This window comes from Ictidomys tridecemlineatus, chromosome 5 (assembly GCF_052094955.1).
Source record: "Ictidomys tridecemlineatus isolate mIctTri1 chromosome 5, mIctTri1.hap1, whole genome shotgun sequence".
NCBI classification, from domain to species: Eukaryota; Metazoa; Chordata; class Mammalia; order Rodentia; family Sciuridae; genus Ictidomys; species Ictidomys tridecemlineatus.
Window position 1 is genome coordinate 172,075,228 of NC_135481.1, and position 13,940 is coordinate 172,089,167.

Below are 13,940 nucleotides of genomic sequence, written 5' to 3' on the forward strand. Positions count from 1 at the left end.
AGGCAGCATATTGTTGGGTCTTGTTTTGTGATCCATTCAACTAGCCTGTGTCTCTTAATTGGTGAGTTTAAGCCATTAACATTTAGGGTTATTATTGAGATATGGTTTGTTCTTCCAGCTATATTTGTTTATTAATGTTACTAAACCTGATTTGTTTTCCTCTTTGATTACTTTCCCCCCTTTACTGTCCTACCTCCCACTGTTGGTTTTCAATGTTATTTTCCATTTCATCTTCCTGTAATGTTTTGCCAAAGATTTTTTGAAGAGATGGTTTTCTAGGTGCGAATTCTTTTAACTTTTGTTTATCGTGGAAGGTTTTAATTTCATCTTCCATCCTGAAGCTTAATTTCGCCAGATACACGATTCCTGGTTGGAACCCATTTTCTTTCAATGTTTGAAATATGTTATTCCAGGATCTTCTAGCTTTCAGAGTCTGTGTTGAGAGATCAGCTGTTATCCTGATTGGTTTACCCCTAAATGTAATCTGCTTCCTTTCTCTTGTAGCTTTTAAAATTCTCTCCTTATTCTGTATGTTGGACATCTTCATTATAATGTGTCTAGGTGTGGATCTCTTATGATTTTGCACATTCGGCGTCCTGTAGGCTTCTAGGATTTGGGATTCTGTCTCATTCTTCAAGTCTGGGAAGTTTTCTCATATTATTTCACTGAATAGATTGTTTATTCCTTTGGTTTGGAGCTCTGTGCCTTCCTGTATCCCAATGACTCTTAAGTTTGGTCTTTTAATATTATCCCATAATTCTTGGATGTTCTGCTCATGGTTTCTTAGCAGACTTGCTGAGCTGTCTATGTTCTTTTCAAGTTGAAATACTTTGTCTTCATTGTCTGATGTTCTATCTTCTAAGTGATCTACTCTTTTGGTAGTATTCTCAATTGAGTTTTTAAGTTGGTTTATTGCTTCCTGCATTTCTAGGATTTCTATTTGTTTGTTTTTTATTACCTCTATCTCCCTGTGAAATTGATCTTTTACTTCCTGAATTTGTTTATGTAGTTCCTTGTCAATGTGATCTTTCATTGTCTGATTTTGCTGTCTCATGTCTTCCTTGAGACTCCAGATCATCTGAAGCATGTATATCCTGAACTCTTTATCTGACATTCCATCTGTTGCAGCTATTACCTCTTCTAAAGTTGAGTTGACCTGCATTGCTTGTGGTCCTTTCTTTCCTTGTCTTTTCATACTGCTTGTGTTTCTTTCTGCTTGGTGAAACTGTTGTGTTTTTGAAATTTACCCCCTATTTATTTAAATTGCTCTTGTATAGTTGGGAAGTCTCCCTTGCAGGGCAGGTAGTGGCTGTACTCCTCCTCTAATTAGGGTGGTCTGTCTACCACGCTGGTCGATCGCAGGTCTGCCCCCCCTGCGGGCGCGGGTGGCAGCTCTGCTCTGCCCCGACTCCAATTGTGGTGACATAACTACCACGCCCTCGGGTCGTTGGTCCTGATCCGGATGTGGGCGGCGGCTCTGCTCGGTCTCCACTCCAATTGGTGTGACGTGTCTACCACGCTGGCAAGCCTCTAGGCCTGTTCCGCCGGTGGGTCACAGGTCTGCCCACCCTGTGGGCTCGGGCGGCAGTTCTGCACAGCCCCCACTCCCAATGGGGGTACCTGACTGCCTCTCCAACAGGTTGCTGAGCCCCCTCCGAACACGGGCGGTGGCCCTGCTCCACCCCCACTCCAACCAGTGTGACGTGACTGCCTTGGTGCTATGTGTCCACCACCCTGGCAGGCTACCGGGCCTGTCCTGCCAGTGGTTCGCAGGTCTGCCTACCTTGCAGGCTCAGACGGCGGCTCTGCACAGCCCCTACTCCAAATGGAGTTACTTGGCTACCAAGCCGTCGGGTCGCTGGTCCTATTCTAGGCATGGGCGGCTACTCTCTTCAGCCCCAGCTGCAGTTGGGGTGTCATGATACCACGCCGGAGGGTCACTTGGCCTGCTCTGGGCGCAGGCGGCAGCTCCACTCTGCCCCCCCCCCCCGGCCCCCACAGCACCCAGCAGGACCCCGACCGAGAAGCAGTCACTGCAGGTTCCCTAGCCCTGGGCCAAAGCAGCTTTGGAAGCCAGAACCCGGCCTCTCCAATCCCGACGCACACTCCGCTGGGAGCTGGCTCCAAGGAGCAACCCCCGCAGGTTCCCCAGCCCCAGGCCAAAGCAGCTCTGGGAGCCAGAACCCACCCGCCCCGAGCTCAGCGCACGCTCCACTTGGAGCTGGCCTCCACATGCAGTCTCCGCAGGTTCCCCAGCCCTGGGCCAAGGCTGCCCCGGGAACCAGAATCCGGCCGCTCAGAGCCCAGCGCACGCCTTGCCAGGAACAAGCCCCCAGGAGTGTTCTCCACAGGTTTCTAGTCCCGAGCCTGAGCAATCTGTCTGCGAGACGCAGGCAAATACCAGCCTGAAATCACCTGTTCCGTAGCTGAATGAGCTGAGATCAGTAGAAAACAAGGATGATTACATCATCTCTCCAAGATGGCAGCTGCTGTCCTCCTCCGTGGTCCGACCGGTGTCGGGAACCGAACTGGACTGCTTCTCTCCTCTGTCTCAAAGCTGGAACTCAGCACTAAGCACGGCCATTGTACCACTGGTGGGAGCCCCCTGAATCTGCATCGCTGCACCCCCGCTCCGGCACCTCGCCGTTTCCCAGCGTGCACCACAGACTCCAGCTCTATTTTATATATTTTAAATTAAAGAATACTATGCTATAAGTAGATACATCATATATATTGCTCTGCAATTTGTTTTTTACTTAAAAACACATCATGGTAATTGTTGGAAAAAATTAAAAATGAAATCTCCTTCCAACCTAGAAATTTATCTTCACAAATGTAGAAAAGAAAGAAAACTGTTTTCTTTTTAAATAAGCATTAAGCCATACTATTACACATCATAGGCACTCTACTAGTGAGATGAAAATATGGAGGGAAATTTTAAAATGACCAAGCATATGTAAGCAATTATATACATGACCTCAAAACAAACAGTAACTTGTCGTCATGAACTTTATTTCTTCCTGTAGCTATGATTCCTGCACCATTTTTAAAAAGATTGTTTTGTTTTTACCATTGGATTTTCTTGGCACGTTTGTGGAAAATTAGTTTGCTGTGAACAAAACAATTTGATAAAATTCCGTGCTCCTTCATGATAAAAACCCCGAATAAACTAAATATAGAAGGATTATACTTCAATATAATAAAGGCTTATAAGACATACCCATTGCCAACATCAAACTGAGTGGGGGAAAAACTTCTCTAAAATCAGAAATGAGACAAGAGTGTCTACTCTTATCACTTTTATTCAGTATGGTACTGGAAACTAGCCAGAACAATCAGACAAGAGAAAGAAAAGGAAAGAAGGAAGTCACATTATCCCTGTTTGCAGATGATGTGATTCTATATCTAGAAAACCCTAACAAATCTGCCAGAAGTCTTTTAGAACTGATTAATTCAGTAAAGTAACAGGATACAAAATCAAGGTACATAAATTGGTAGCTTTCCTATACACCAACAAGGAACTTAGTGAGAAAGAAATCAGGAAAAAATGTCACTCACATAGTCTCAAACAACAACAACAACAAAATACCTAGGAATAAACCTAACTAAGGAGGTAAAAGATCTCTACCATGAAAATTATAAAACATAGAAAAAAGAAATTAAAGAAAACCCCAGAAGATTGAAAGTCATTGTTGGAGGCTGCAATCAAGTCAAGATGGTGCCTGGCAGTTTTCCAGGAGGAGTGGTTTGTGAGGTCAGCTAGACCACAGAGAGCACAGTTGTCGAGGACAGCTCAGAGGCCTCTGACTCGGCCTCTTAGAACCTGCCCCATCCCATCCTCACCCACAGACTTTCACAATAAACCTCAGCCTTGGCCTTGGGGGAAAAGGTTAAAAAAACAGTGTCAAAGGTATCATAATACCCAGATAAAAATATATTAGAGTCATTGTAACACAAACAGCTTCATATCCACATAAAAATAAGACACATAGTCCTATAGACCATGTGTCTACAGCCATCTGACCTTAGCAAAGGAGCCAAAAATATACATTGGAGAAAAGACTCTTCAGCAAGTTGTGTTGGGAAAATTGGTTTTCCACCTTAGGAGATTGAAACCACACCCCTATCTCTGAATCTGCACAAAAATCTACTCAAAATGGATCAAAGAACTTTATGTAAGACCTGAAACTTTAAGAGTACCAGAGGAAAACATATGGGAAACACTTCAAGAGATAGGTATAGGCAGCAATTTCCTGAATAGGTCTCTAGTAGCTCTAGATAATAACAAGAATTGACAGATTGGATGATATCAAAATAAAAAGCTTCCATACAGCAAGGGAAACAATCAACAGAGCAAGGAGACAGCCTATGGAATGGGAGAAAATCTTTGCCAGTTCTTCATCTGACAGAGGATTAATGTCCACAATACATAAAGAACTCAGGGAAATTGAACAACAACAACAAAAGCCCTCACATAATTCAATTAAGAAATGGGCAAAAGAACCAGAGAGACACTTCTCAAAAGGAGTACAAATGGCCAGTAAATCTATGAAAAAATGCTCAACATCTTTAGCCACAAGGAAAATGCAAATCAAAACTACATTGAGATTCCATATCACCCCAATCACAATAGCTATCTTTAAGAAAACAAACAAATGCTAGCAAGGATGGGGTGAGGGAAGAAACCTTTATAAACCATTGGTGGGGAAATGTAAATTAGTATAGCTTCTTTAGAAATCAGCACGCGGATTCCTCAAAAACCTAAAAATTTTTTAAAAAATGAGGGAGGTATAAGTAGTCAGGATAGGTAGAATAGAGACAAACAGAGATAGAAAGAGAGCCTGTATCTTTACATCTAAAAACTCCATGAACACTCTCACCTTCATTGCCCCACTCCAAGGCCTGTTTTCTGCCAGGCCTAAATTCATAAGAGGTCTAATACATTTTAGACTACTGTAAATCTAGTTAATTTGTATCTTATGCCTACTTTGCATACAGAATTATTTTTAAACTAATTAAAAGGAGCCTAGAGAGCAATAATAAGACCCATGATACAGATACTGTCCGAATGTTATTGACTAGATAATGTCAACCTGAAGATTCTCAAAAGAACCAGACTACCATGGCCCATGCTGCCAGAAAGGAATTGAGTTCATTAGACTGATGCTACCTCTCATGCTTCTCATGTTCACCATGTACACAGTTTCCTTTAAAAGAGGTCTGAGACCCACCCCCCAAAGCACATCTCATTTTCAATCACCTGCTCTCCCTGTCTCTTTGAATGCATATCCTGCTGTTTCTTACTTCCCTGAATAAATCTCTACTGTTGCTGCAACCTTATAATTCTTTCTGTGTGGTGTAACTCAAGAACCTGCTAGGGCTGAGTTGAGGTCCCCTTTTCTAAGGACCTCCTCAAACCCCATTTCAGCAACAGAACTACCATATAATTCAGCTGTAACACTCCTGGGTATATATCTGAAGGAATCAAAGGCAGCATACCATAGAGATATTTGCATACCCATGTTCATCCTGGCAGCGTTCACAAGAGCCAAGTTATGGAATCAGCCCAAGTGCTTCTTAGCAGATGAATGGTAAACAGCATGTGGTACATATACACAATGGAGTAGTATTTGTCATAAAGAGTAACGAAATTTTGTCTGTTGTGGGAAGGTGAATGGAGCTGGAGATCCTCATGTTAAGCAAAATAACTTAGAAAGACAAGGATCTCATGCTTTCTCTCATTTGTGGAATCTAGAAAAAAAAAAAGAATGACATAAAAGTAGAAGTGGGGCTAACCCTGGGGTGCCATGAGGAATCAGACATATACTTGGGAAGTAGCTCCACAAGGCAAAGTTTACCTCTTCAGGAGGTGCTACTGAACTAAGTCTGGCGAGCAAGTACACTTGGGCAGGCAGTCCACTCGTTTTTCTCCCCAAGGTAGCACTGCCCCTTGGTCTAATAGGAGGAGCTTGGGTTACAATATATGTGAACGGCTAATTTTTTTTATTGGTTGTTCAAAACATTACAAAGATTGCAGAATCATATCCGTTATACATCCACATTTTTACATAATGCCCTATTAGTAATTGTTGTATTCTGCTACCTTTCCTATCCTCTACTATCCCCCCTCCCCTCCCCTCCCATCTTCTCTCTCTACCCCATCTACTGTAATTCATTTCTCTCCTTGTTTTTTTTTCCTATTCCCCTCACAACCTCTTATATGTAATTTTGTATAACAATGAGGGTCTCCTTCCATTTCCATGCAAGTTCCCTTTTCTCTCCCTTTCCCTCCCACCTCATGTCTCTGTTTAATGTTAACCTTTTCCTCCTGCTCTTCCTCCCTGCTCTGTTCTTAGTTGCTCTCATTATATCAAAGAAGACATTTGGCATTTGTTTTTTAGGGATTGGCTAGCTTCACTTAGCATAATCTGCTCTAATGCCATCTATTTCCCTGCAAATTCCGTGATTTTTGTCTTTTTTTAGTGTGCGTAATACTCCATAGTGTATAAATGCCACATTTTTTTTTATCCATTCATCTGTTGAAGGGCATCTGGGTTGGTTCCACAGTCTAGCAATTGTGAATTGTGCTGCTATGAACATCGATGTGGCAGCATCCCTGTAGTACGCTCTTTTAAGGTCTTCAGGGAATAGTCTGAGAAGGGCAATAGCTGGGTCAAATGGTGGTTCCATTCCCAGCTTTCCCAGGAATCTCCATACTGCTTTCCAAATTGGCCGCACCAATTTGCAGTCCCACCAGCAATGTACAAGTGTACCCTTTTTCCCACATCCTCGCCAACACTTGTTGTTGTTTGACTTCATAATGGCTGCCAATCTTACTGGAGTGAGATGGTATCTTAGGGTGGTTTTGATTTGCATTTCTCTGACTGCTAGAGATGGTGAGCATTTTTTCATGTACTTGTTGATTGATTGTATGTCCTCCTCTGAGAAGTGTCTGTTCAGGTCTTTGGCCCATTTGTTGATTGGGTTATTTGTTTTCTTATTGTTTAATTTTTTGAGTTCTTTGTATACTCTGGATATTAGGGCTCTATCTGATAGTGTGAGGAGTAAAAATTTGTTCCCAGGATGTAGGCTCCCTATTTACCTCTCTTATTGTTTCTCTTGCTGAGAAAAATCTTTTTAGTTTAAGTAAGTCCCATTTGTTGATTCTTGTTATTAACTCTTGTGCTATGGGTGTCCTATTAAGGAATTTGGAGCCCGACCCCACAATATATAGATCGGAGCCAACTTTTTCTTCTATCAGACACAGAGTCTCTGATTTGATATCAAGGTCCTTGATCCATTTTGAGTTAACTTTTGTGCATGGCGAGAGAAGGGGATTCAGTTTCATTTTGTTGCATATGGATTTCCAGTTTTCCCAACACCATTTGTTGAAGATGCTATCCGTGAAGGGCTAATTTTAAAATTGGGGTGGACACAGGTTGGGAGCTCAAAATGGCTGTGATTGGATATAGTTTGGGGAGCTCAGAAAAGATAATTGGTTTCCATTGGCTATGGTGCTATTGTGTCTTCCCAGTTTTACATTAAGTCTAAATACTGGATTCTGAAAATGGACCACCAGACTTCCTATTTCTCACATAGGGTAGAAGGGGACCAGGAAGAGGGAAGGGAAATAGAAAGAAAGGGGGAAGAGGGATATAAATGAAGTCTATTCATTGTATGCATGTGTGGTATTATCACAACAAAACCAGTGTGTTGTATAATTAATATGCACTAATAATTGTAATAAAAATATAGAGAAGAAAAAGAAGAACACACTGGGAGGAAAGAAACTAAATGTGAACACATTTCTTAAGTGGTGGGATAGTATATGATCTTTCTCCATCCCTGTATTTTTGAAAATCTACTATCATGAACATATATTATGTTTTTACAATGGATAACAACAAAACTTATTTTTATATTGCTATGGATTTTTACCTCACTGTGATAATATTTCTAATTTTTCTGGACTAATGTTTGTTTCTTTTCACTTTTTTTATTGGTGCATTACAGTTGTACATTTGTTTTTGATGGTTTGATCTTATTTTTCAAATTAGTTTCTAGTGAGTCAGATTTTTTTTTTTAAATTGAACTATATTCCACTCATTTATCCTTGAGGCTTTCACACATTAGAGGGCAAAAGAATCCGAAGGTTCCAGACTCAGAACTCTGACTCAGTGAGTCGGACAGGCCAAAGAATTTCCATGTCTACTAAGCTCCCAGGGGTGCTGATACGGAGGCTGCTGGTCCTGGAGCTAGACTTTGAGAACCACTGATTTCACCACTTTTCTGTGAAGAGTGTGATAGCCTCAGACCTTTTCAGCTGATAGTGTTCTCAGCTTTTGGTAACCAGCATCCTGGCATTTAAATAAAGCATTGGACCTGCTCACTAAGATTCTGCCTTTCTAGATCTGCATTAGCTCACAAGCTCTCGGGTTCAACTAACAGATCTTCATGAACCTTCCTACACCTTTTCCAACAGCTCTTCCTCTCAGACTTCATTTGGCTTCAGAGCAAACAGAGCCCACTGAGCCCAAGAGATTCCAGTGAACTCTCTCGGGGTCCACTCCCTGAGGAAAGACTTGGAGACCTCAGCACGATTGTCATGTTTTGTTTATGTAGAGATTCCAGACTTTTCAACCCTCGTGCTTGTGTTAAACAGGATAACCCCCAAAGCAACAAAGAATTAAAGAAATGTTTCTGTAACTCACTAGTTGCTCCTCTTTTCTCTCTTAGCATGCTCCTTAATTCTCACAGATGATCAGTCTTTCTTGATTTTAATTTTAGCAAGGGCCCTCTTTAAACATATTTTGTTCATGAAAATAGGAAATAAGAATTAACTTCATCCTGGTGTGTCTTTAACAGAGTTTCTTTCCTTTGGTAAGGATTAGCAGAGTAGGATCATTTTTTTCATTTTTTTTAAAATCTGTTCTTTTTTAGGGGCTGGGGTTGTAGCTCAGAGGTACAGCGCTTGCCTAGCATGTGTGAGGCACTGGGTTCGATCCTCAGCACTACACAAATATAAATAAATCAAATAAAGGTATTGTGTCCAACTACAACTAAAAAATAAATGTTTAAAAAATTTGTCTAGATATACATGACAATAGAGTATATTTTGGAATATTATACATACATGGAGTATAACTTATTCTAATTAGGACCTCATTCTTGTAGTTGTACATGATGTGGAATTTCACTGGTCCTGTATTTATATATGAACATAGGAAAGTTATGTCTGATTCATTCTACTGTCTTTCCTATTCCTATTCCCTCTCCCTTCCCTTCATTCCCCTTTATCTAAACCAATGAACTTCTGCTCTTCTCCCCAGCCCCTCGGTGAGTCAGTTCTGATGATTTTTTTTTCTTGTTTTATTTTGATTTTTAGACGGGGTCTTGCTATATTGCCCGGCTGGCCTCAAACTCCTGGGCTCATGAGATCTTCCTACCTCAGCCTTCCCAGTAGCTGGCATGTTCCCCCATGCCCAGCTAGTTTGATGATTTGAGTTTTAGAGGCATTGGGAACTTACAGATGCAAATAAATTTCATGGAACTCCCTACATCCAGTTCTGCCATGATAGAGGCTCCTAAAATCCTTTTCCTTTCAGCTTGCCAGTGCAATGGCCACAGCAAGTGCATCAACCAGAGCATCTGTGAGAAGTGTGAGAACCTGACCACGGGCAAGCACTGCGAGACCTGCATATCTGGCTTCTATGGTGATCCCACCAATGGAGGCAAATGCCAGCGTAAGTAGTGTGGGTCAGACTTGCTAAGTGCAAGTCAGGAACACAGGACTTCTCTGACTTGAGTACCTAGGAGGAGAAAAGCCACTTGGCTTTGGATGCTGCATTTCTTTTTAAGTCATATTGTCAGGAGCTCAGCTGAGTTGGAAGAGAAAGGTGAACTGTTGGGTGTGAGAGTAGCCTGGTGAAGCAGCAGCTCAACAGTGAAAGAGTTAAACCCTTAACCACACTGAGCCATGGGATAAGCAAGGGGCCCAAACCAGAGAAATGCTGACTTCCCCATTTCCACCTTCCCTGTTGGAACAGTGCAGCAATGGAGAGTCGGAGGCTCAGCACTGGTGGTCAGTGGCTCCCCATGGAGGGCACCTTCCCAGCAATATTGTAGACCCTGAGGCTGTGGGGAGGGAGGGAGTAAGGACTGGGAGTGGGGAAGTCCTGGGCACTGAGTCAGAATGAAGAAAGTATTTTCAGACCCCCCACCCCAGGCCCCTTAAATAGGCCTCAGCAGAGGCCCTGAAGCCAACCTGTGCTGGAGGCTTTGGAGGAAGACCTGTGGGAATGAAGGTGCACGTGAGGAGTGCCTGGCTGGAGGCCCAAGTCCTTGACTGCACCTCCTGCAGAGACTGAAATACTTGGCTGTGCGCTGAGTCTGCTGAGGGGAGGGCGGCTGTCCCTTGAGGCCACCAGGTCAAGCCCTTGCTGTGGCCTGTGGCTGGGCCTGAAAAACCACACATAAGTTTTTAATGGTGAACTGCGCTCAGCCCTTCTAGTGTATTTTCAAGAGTTCAATAGTTCCTGTTTCCTCATTCCTGGCAGATGGAAGCCTTGCTCTTGTTTTAGGCTGTCTTTCCTTTCAAATCCAATTCGGCTCAATTTTAAAAAAAGCATTGGTTTTGAGGAAAGTCTCCAATAGTAATCACTCCAGTTTTTGGCAGGTGCTGGGGTCCAATCCAGGGCCTTGCACATACAAGGCAAGCACTGCACTCCTGAGCTACATCCTGATTTTGTAAGCCAGATGTGTCCTGTGTTCCTTTTCCTTTTCCCAGCATGCAAGTGCAATGGGCACGCCTCGCTGTGTGATACCAACACGGGCAGGTGCTTCTGTGCCACCAAGGGCATCAAAGGGGACCAGTGCCAGCTGTGAGTACCACATGCTCTGTACCACCAGTGAGGGCTGCATGAACCCTGTCCTGCGAGCTGCCCCTTCTCTCTGCCTTGTTGCTATGGACCCTGAGAATTCCTGTGGTGATTAGTTTAAAATTTTGCCCTTTCTACCTCTGACAGGTCAACCCCCAACTTGAGGGGTCTTTAGATATTTGTTTTTTGTGATTGATACTGACATTTCCTGGATTGTTAATTTGGATTAATCATTTTAACTTAGCAACTACTTGATTTTTGTCCCATCAGAATTTGCACTTTTTCTGAGGGATGGAGTTGGAGGAGCTGGTGTTGAACCAGTGCTGGTGTTTCTTTGGCATTCTGTGTGTCTGATAGTGAAGATGATTCTCTTGCCTTGCATATGTTCTTCTTGCTCTGCACTTCCTTTGCTGAAGTGTGTTTATCATCTACAAGGGGAGGGCTTCAAATCTCTGTCCATAAGGATGCGGACTTAACATCAGGCAGCATTGGGTTTCAGACCTGGCTGTGCTTCCATTGAGCAGGATCCTTTGAGGCAGATCACAGTTTCCCCATCTCCCAATAGGGGGAGTAGCAGTAATTGTTTTTAGTATCCTGGAGAGTTGGCAACAAGAGAGATTGCCTCCAATTAACATATTCCTATCTGCTATAGTAGAAAACCTCATGAAACACGTAGCCAGGCTTATCCACTCTCTCAGGAAGAGACTTAAGAGAGATGTGTTTAGTGTGAAAACCTTGAGCTTATATGCAGATACATCATCATTGGCAAACTTCATTGTCCTTAAAGAATGTCACCAGTAACATGGATATTATTCAGCAGGGAATTGGTCTATGTACACTTTATAGATCATATTATAGTTTATACAAATGTACTGGTTGTCAATTTCATGCTTCCCCAAAGCCAATATATTAAGAAATGTCTAATCAAAAATCAAATTTAAATTTCAGATCTAGGTTCCTTTTCACAGAAAAATTGAGAGCAAAATTAGTCACTGTTGCCCTCTATTGGGGGAAACAGCAAAGACATGATGTGGCATGCAGTGGAGGACTTTCAAGTGTCTTCTAGAAGTTGTAGATAGAGACAAATGCCTGTCATCTCCCTGGATGAAAGGGCAGCGTCCCTGGCTCATTTGAACTGGGAAAAGTGTTTCCGCAGCTCTCCCTCCTTCCTGTGAACTTCATAGCCCTTTGCTTGCTAAGTTGGCTTTGTGGAGAGGGAGATGGGTTTTGTAAATGACATCTGTGGGGAAATGAATAGTTCTTTTTTTTTTTCTTTTTAAGAGGAAGAGACAGAGAGATATTAATATTTATTTTTTAGTTTTTGGCAGACACAACATCTTTGTTGGTATGTGGTGCTGAGTATTGAACCCGGGCCACACGCATGCCAGGAGAGCGCGCTACCGCTTGAGCCACATCCCCAGCCCCATGAATAGTTCTTTTTAAGTAGAACTTTTTTTTTTTTCTCTCCAGACTGGCAAACACATGGTTAAGCGTGGTAGTTTTTTTTTTTTAAGTGATTCTTGATAGTTATCTCTCCATTGTGTTTAAAGAACAGGCTCAGTTTACCCAGGGAGAGCAGGAAAGTGAGCAATGGATACTTCAAAAAGGTTTTAACTGCACTCTTTGAAGAATATGTAGTCCACATAAAAGTGAAAATGTGTTTTTCATGATAATAAATATGACCTAGATTTTTTGCAGCTGGAATTACCTCCTGTGTCTTGGTAAATGTCCATTGTTTTTGTTTTGTTTTGTTTTTTTTAAATTGGTGGTGTGAAGTCCTGTCAGTGTGAAAGTTCATGCAGACTCTGATTATTTCCTGAATAATGGAGGATTACAATAATCATGACTCAAAACTACTTGTAAATCCAAAAATCCAAGATCTTTACATAACTCAGTTGACTCCAGTGGTCCCCATCTTCAACCCCAGGCAGCCAAGAGGCTGGCAGGGCCTGGTCCTTATCAATATAGAAGATTGCAAACACTTTTAACAGTTTTGTTTTTGTATCAGTGTTTGTACAGTGATGAATGCAATAATTTCTCAGACTTGTAGTGAGCTGGTGAATGGCAAGGCTGGGCTCCGCCACTGTCTGCCCCCACTGGACCAAGCCACAGCTAGGACTTCCCCAGGATTGCAAAGAAGGCAAGAAGAAAAGTGAAAAGATGACCCTTGAAGCAAATAAAATTTTCAGACTTGCAGCATAGCCATACACCTGAGCCTGTGAAAGGAATAATCCAGACCCCAGACTGACTCCTGACCTCACACAGCCCAGGGTGTTTTTCCTATCACTGAAGGAAACCAGGCTCCCCACCTGCTGCCCCACTCTGTCAGTTTTCTCTGGACCTCAGGACCCTGTGCAGGAGCACAATCTGTCTGGGTTTGCAGATAGGCAGACCGGCTGCCCTCCTATGGCCATCCTGAGTGATGTCAAGAGGGCAGGGCTCAGGGGACAAGTGTTGCAAGTGTCTCACTCCCAGACTAGGGAACAAAAACTAAAGACGCCAGGCCTGAGAGTAGAAGACAGGGATTCTCAGCCCTACCATCCCTGCTAAAGGGAACAAGATCACACTGGGGACCTGGTTATAGAACCTGTGAATCAGGTATCAGGAATGAGGGAATTGTGAGGGTCTTCACCTGAGCTGCAGTCTGAAATTCCATACAGGGGATGGGTGGGCGCTATGGGAACTGAGGCTGCCTAGAACCCCCTACCTAAGATCCCCCCAGCTTCAGTCACCCCAGTTTAACCCCTTCCTAGCTCTCCTTGCTATTTGTTGCAATAATTTATTGACCTAAAATAATAAACCTTACTTGGGGCAGGAAGGGCCCTCAGGGCCTCTGGCTTCACTTGGTGGAACCTGTGTGGCCAGGTGCTGAGGGGAGCCTCTCTGTACCCCACCCATCATTTGCTTTCCCTCTTCTCCAAGAGACCCCAGGTTGGGCTTTGACCCATTCACAAATACCTCAAGGAGGGGCAAAGGATGGGGTCAAGGCTGTTTTGTTTAATTGGAACTAGAAGAGGGATCATATCCTACCTAGTTTATACCCTTCCCAGAGATGGGGGCACA

The 13,940-nt window shown here is 43.0% G+C and overlaps 1 protein-coding gene across 2 annotated transcripts in view; it reads left to right on the top strand.

Annotated features, from left to right (window-relative positions):
• The window catches only part of LOC101970137 (attractin-like), a 99,270-nt gene that overhangs the window by 62,326 nt on the left and 23,004 nt on the right, over nucleotides 1-13,940 (top strand). For both annotated transcript variants that reach the window (XM_078051494.1, XM_021723262.3), the window contains exons 19-20: nucleotides 9,606-9,743; nucleotides 10,787-10,880. In XM_078051494.1, coding sequence (XP_077907620.1) covers nucleotides 9,606-9,743; nucleotides 10,787-10,880 — 232 coding nt within the window. The remainder of the gene's footprint in view (nucleotides 1-9,605; nucleotides 9,744-10,786; nucleotides 10,881-13,940) is intronic.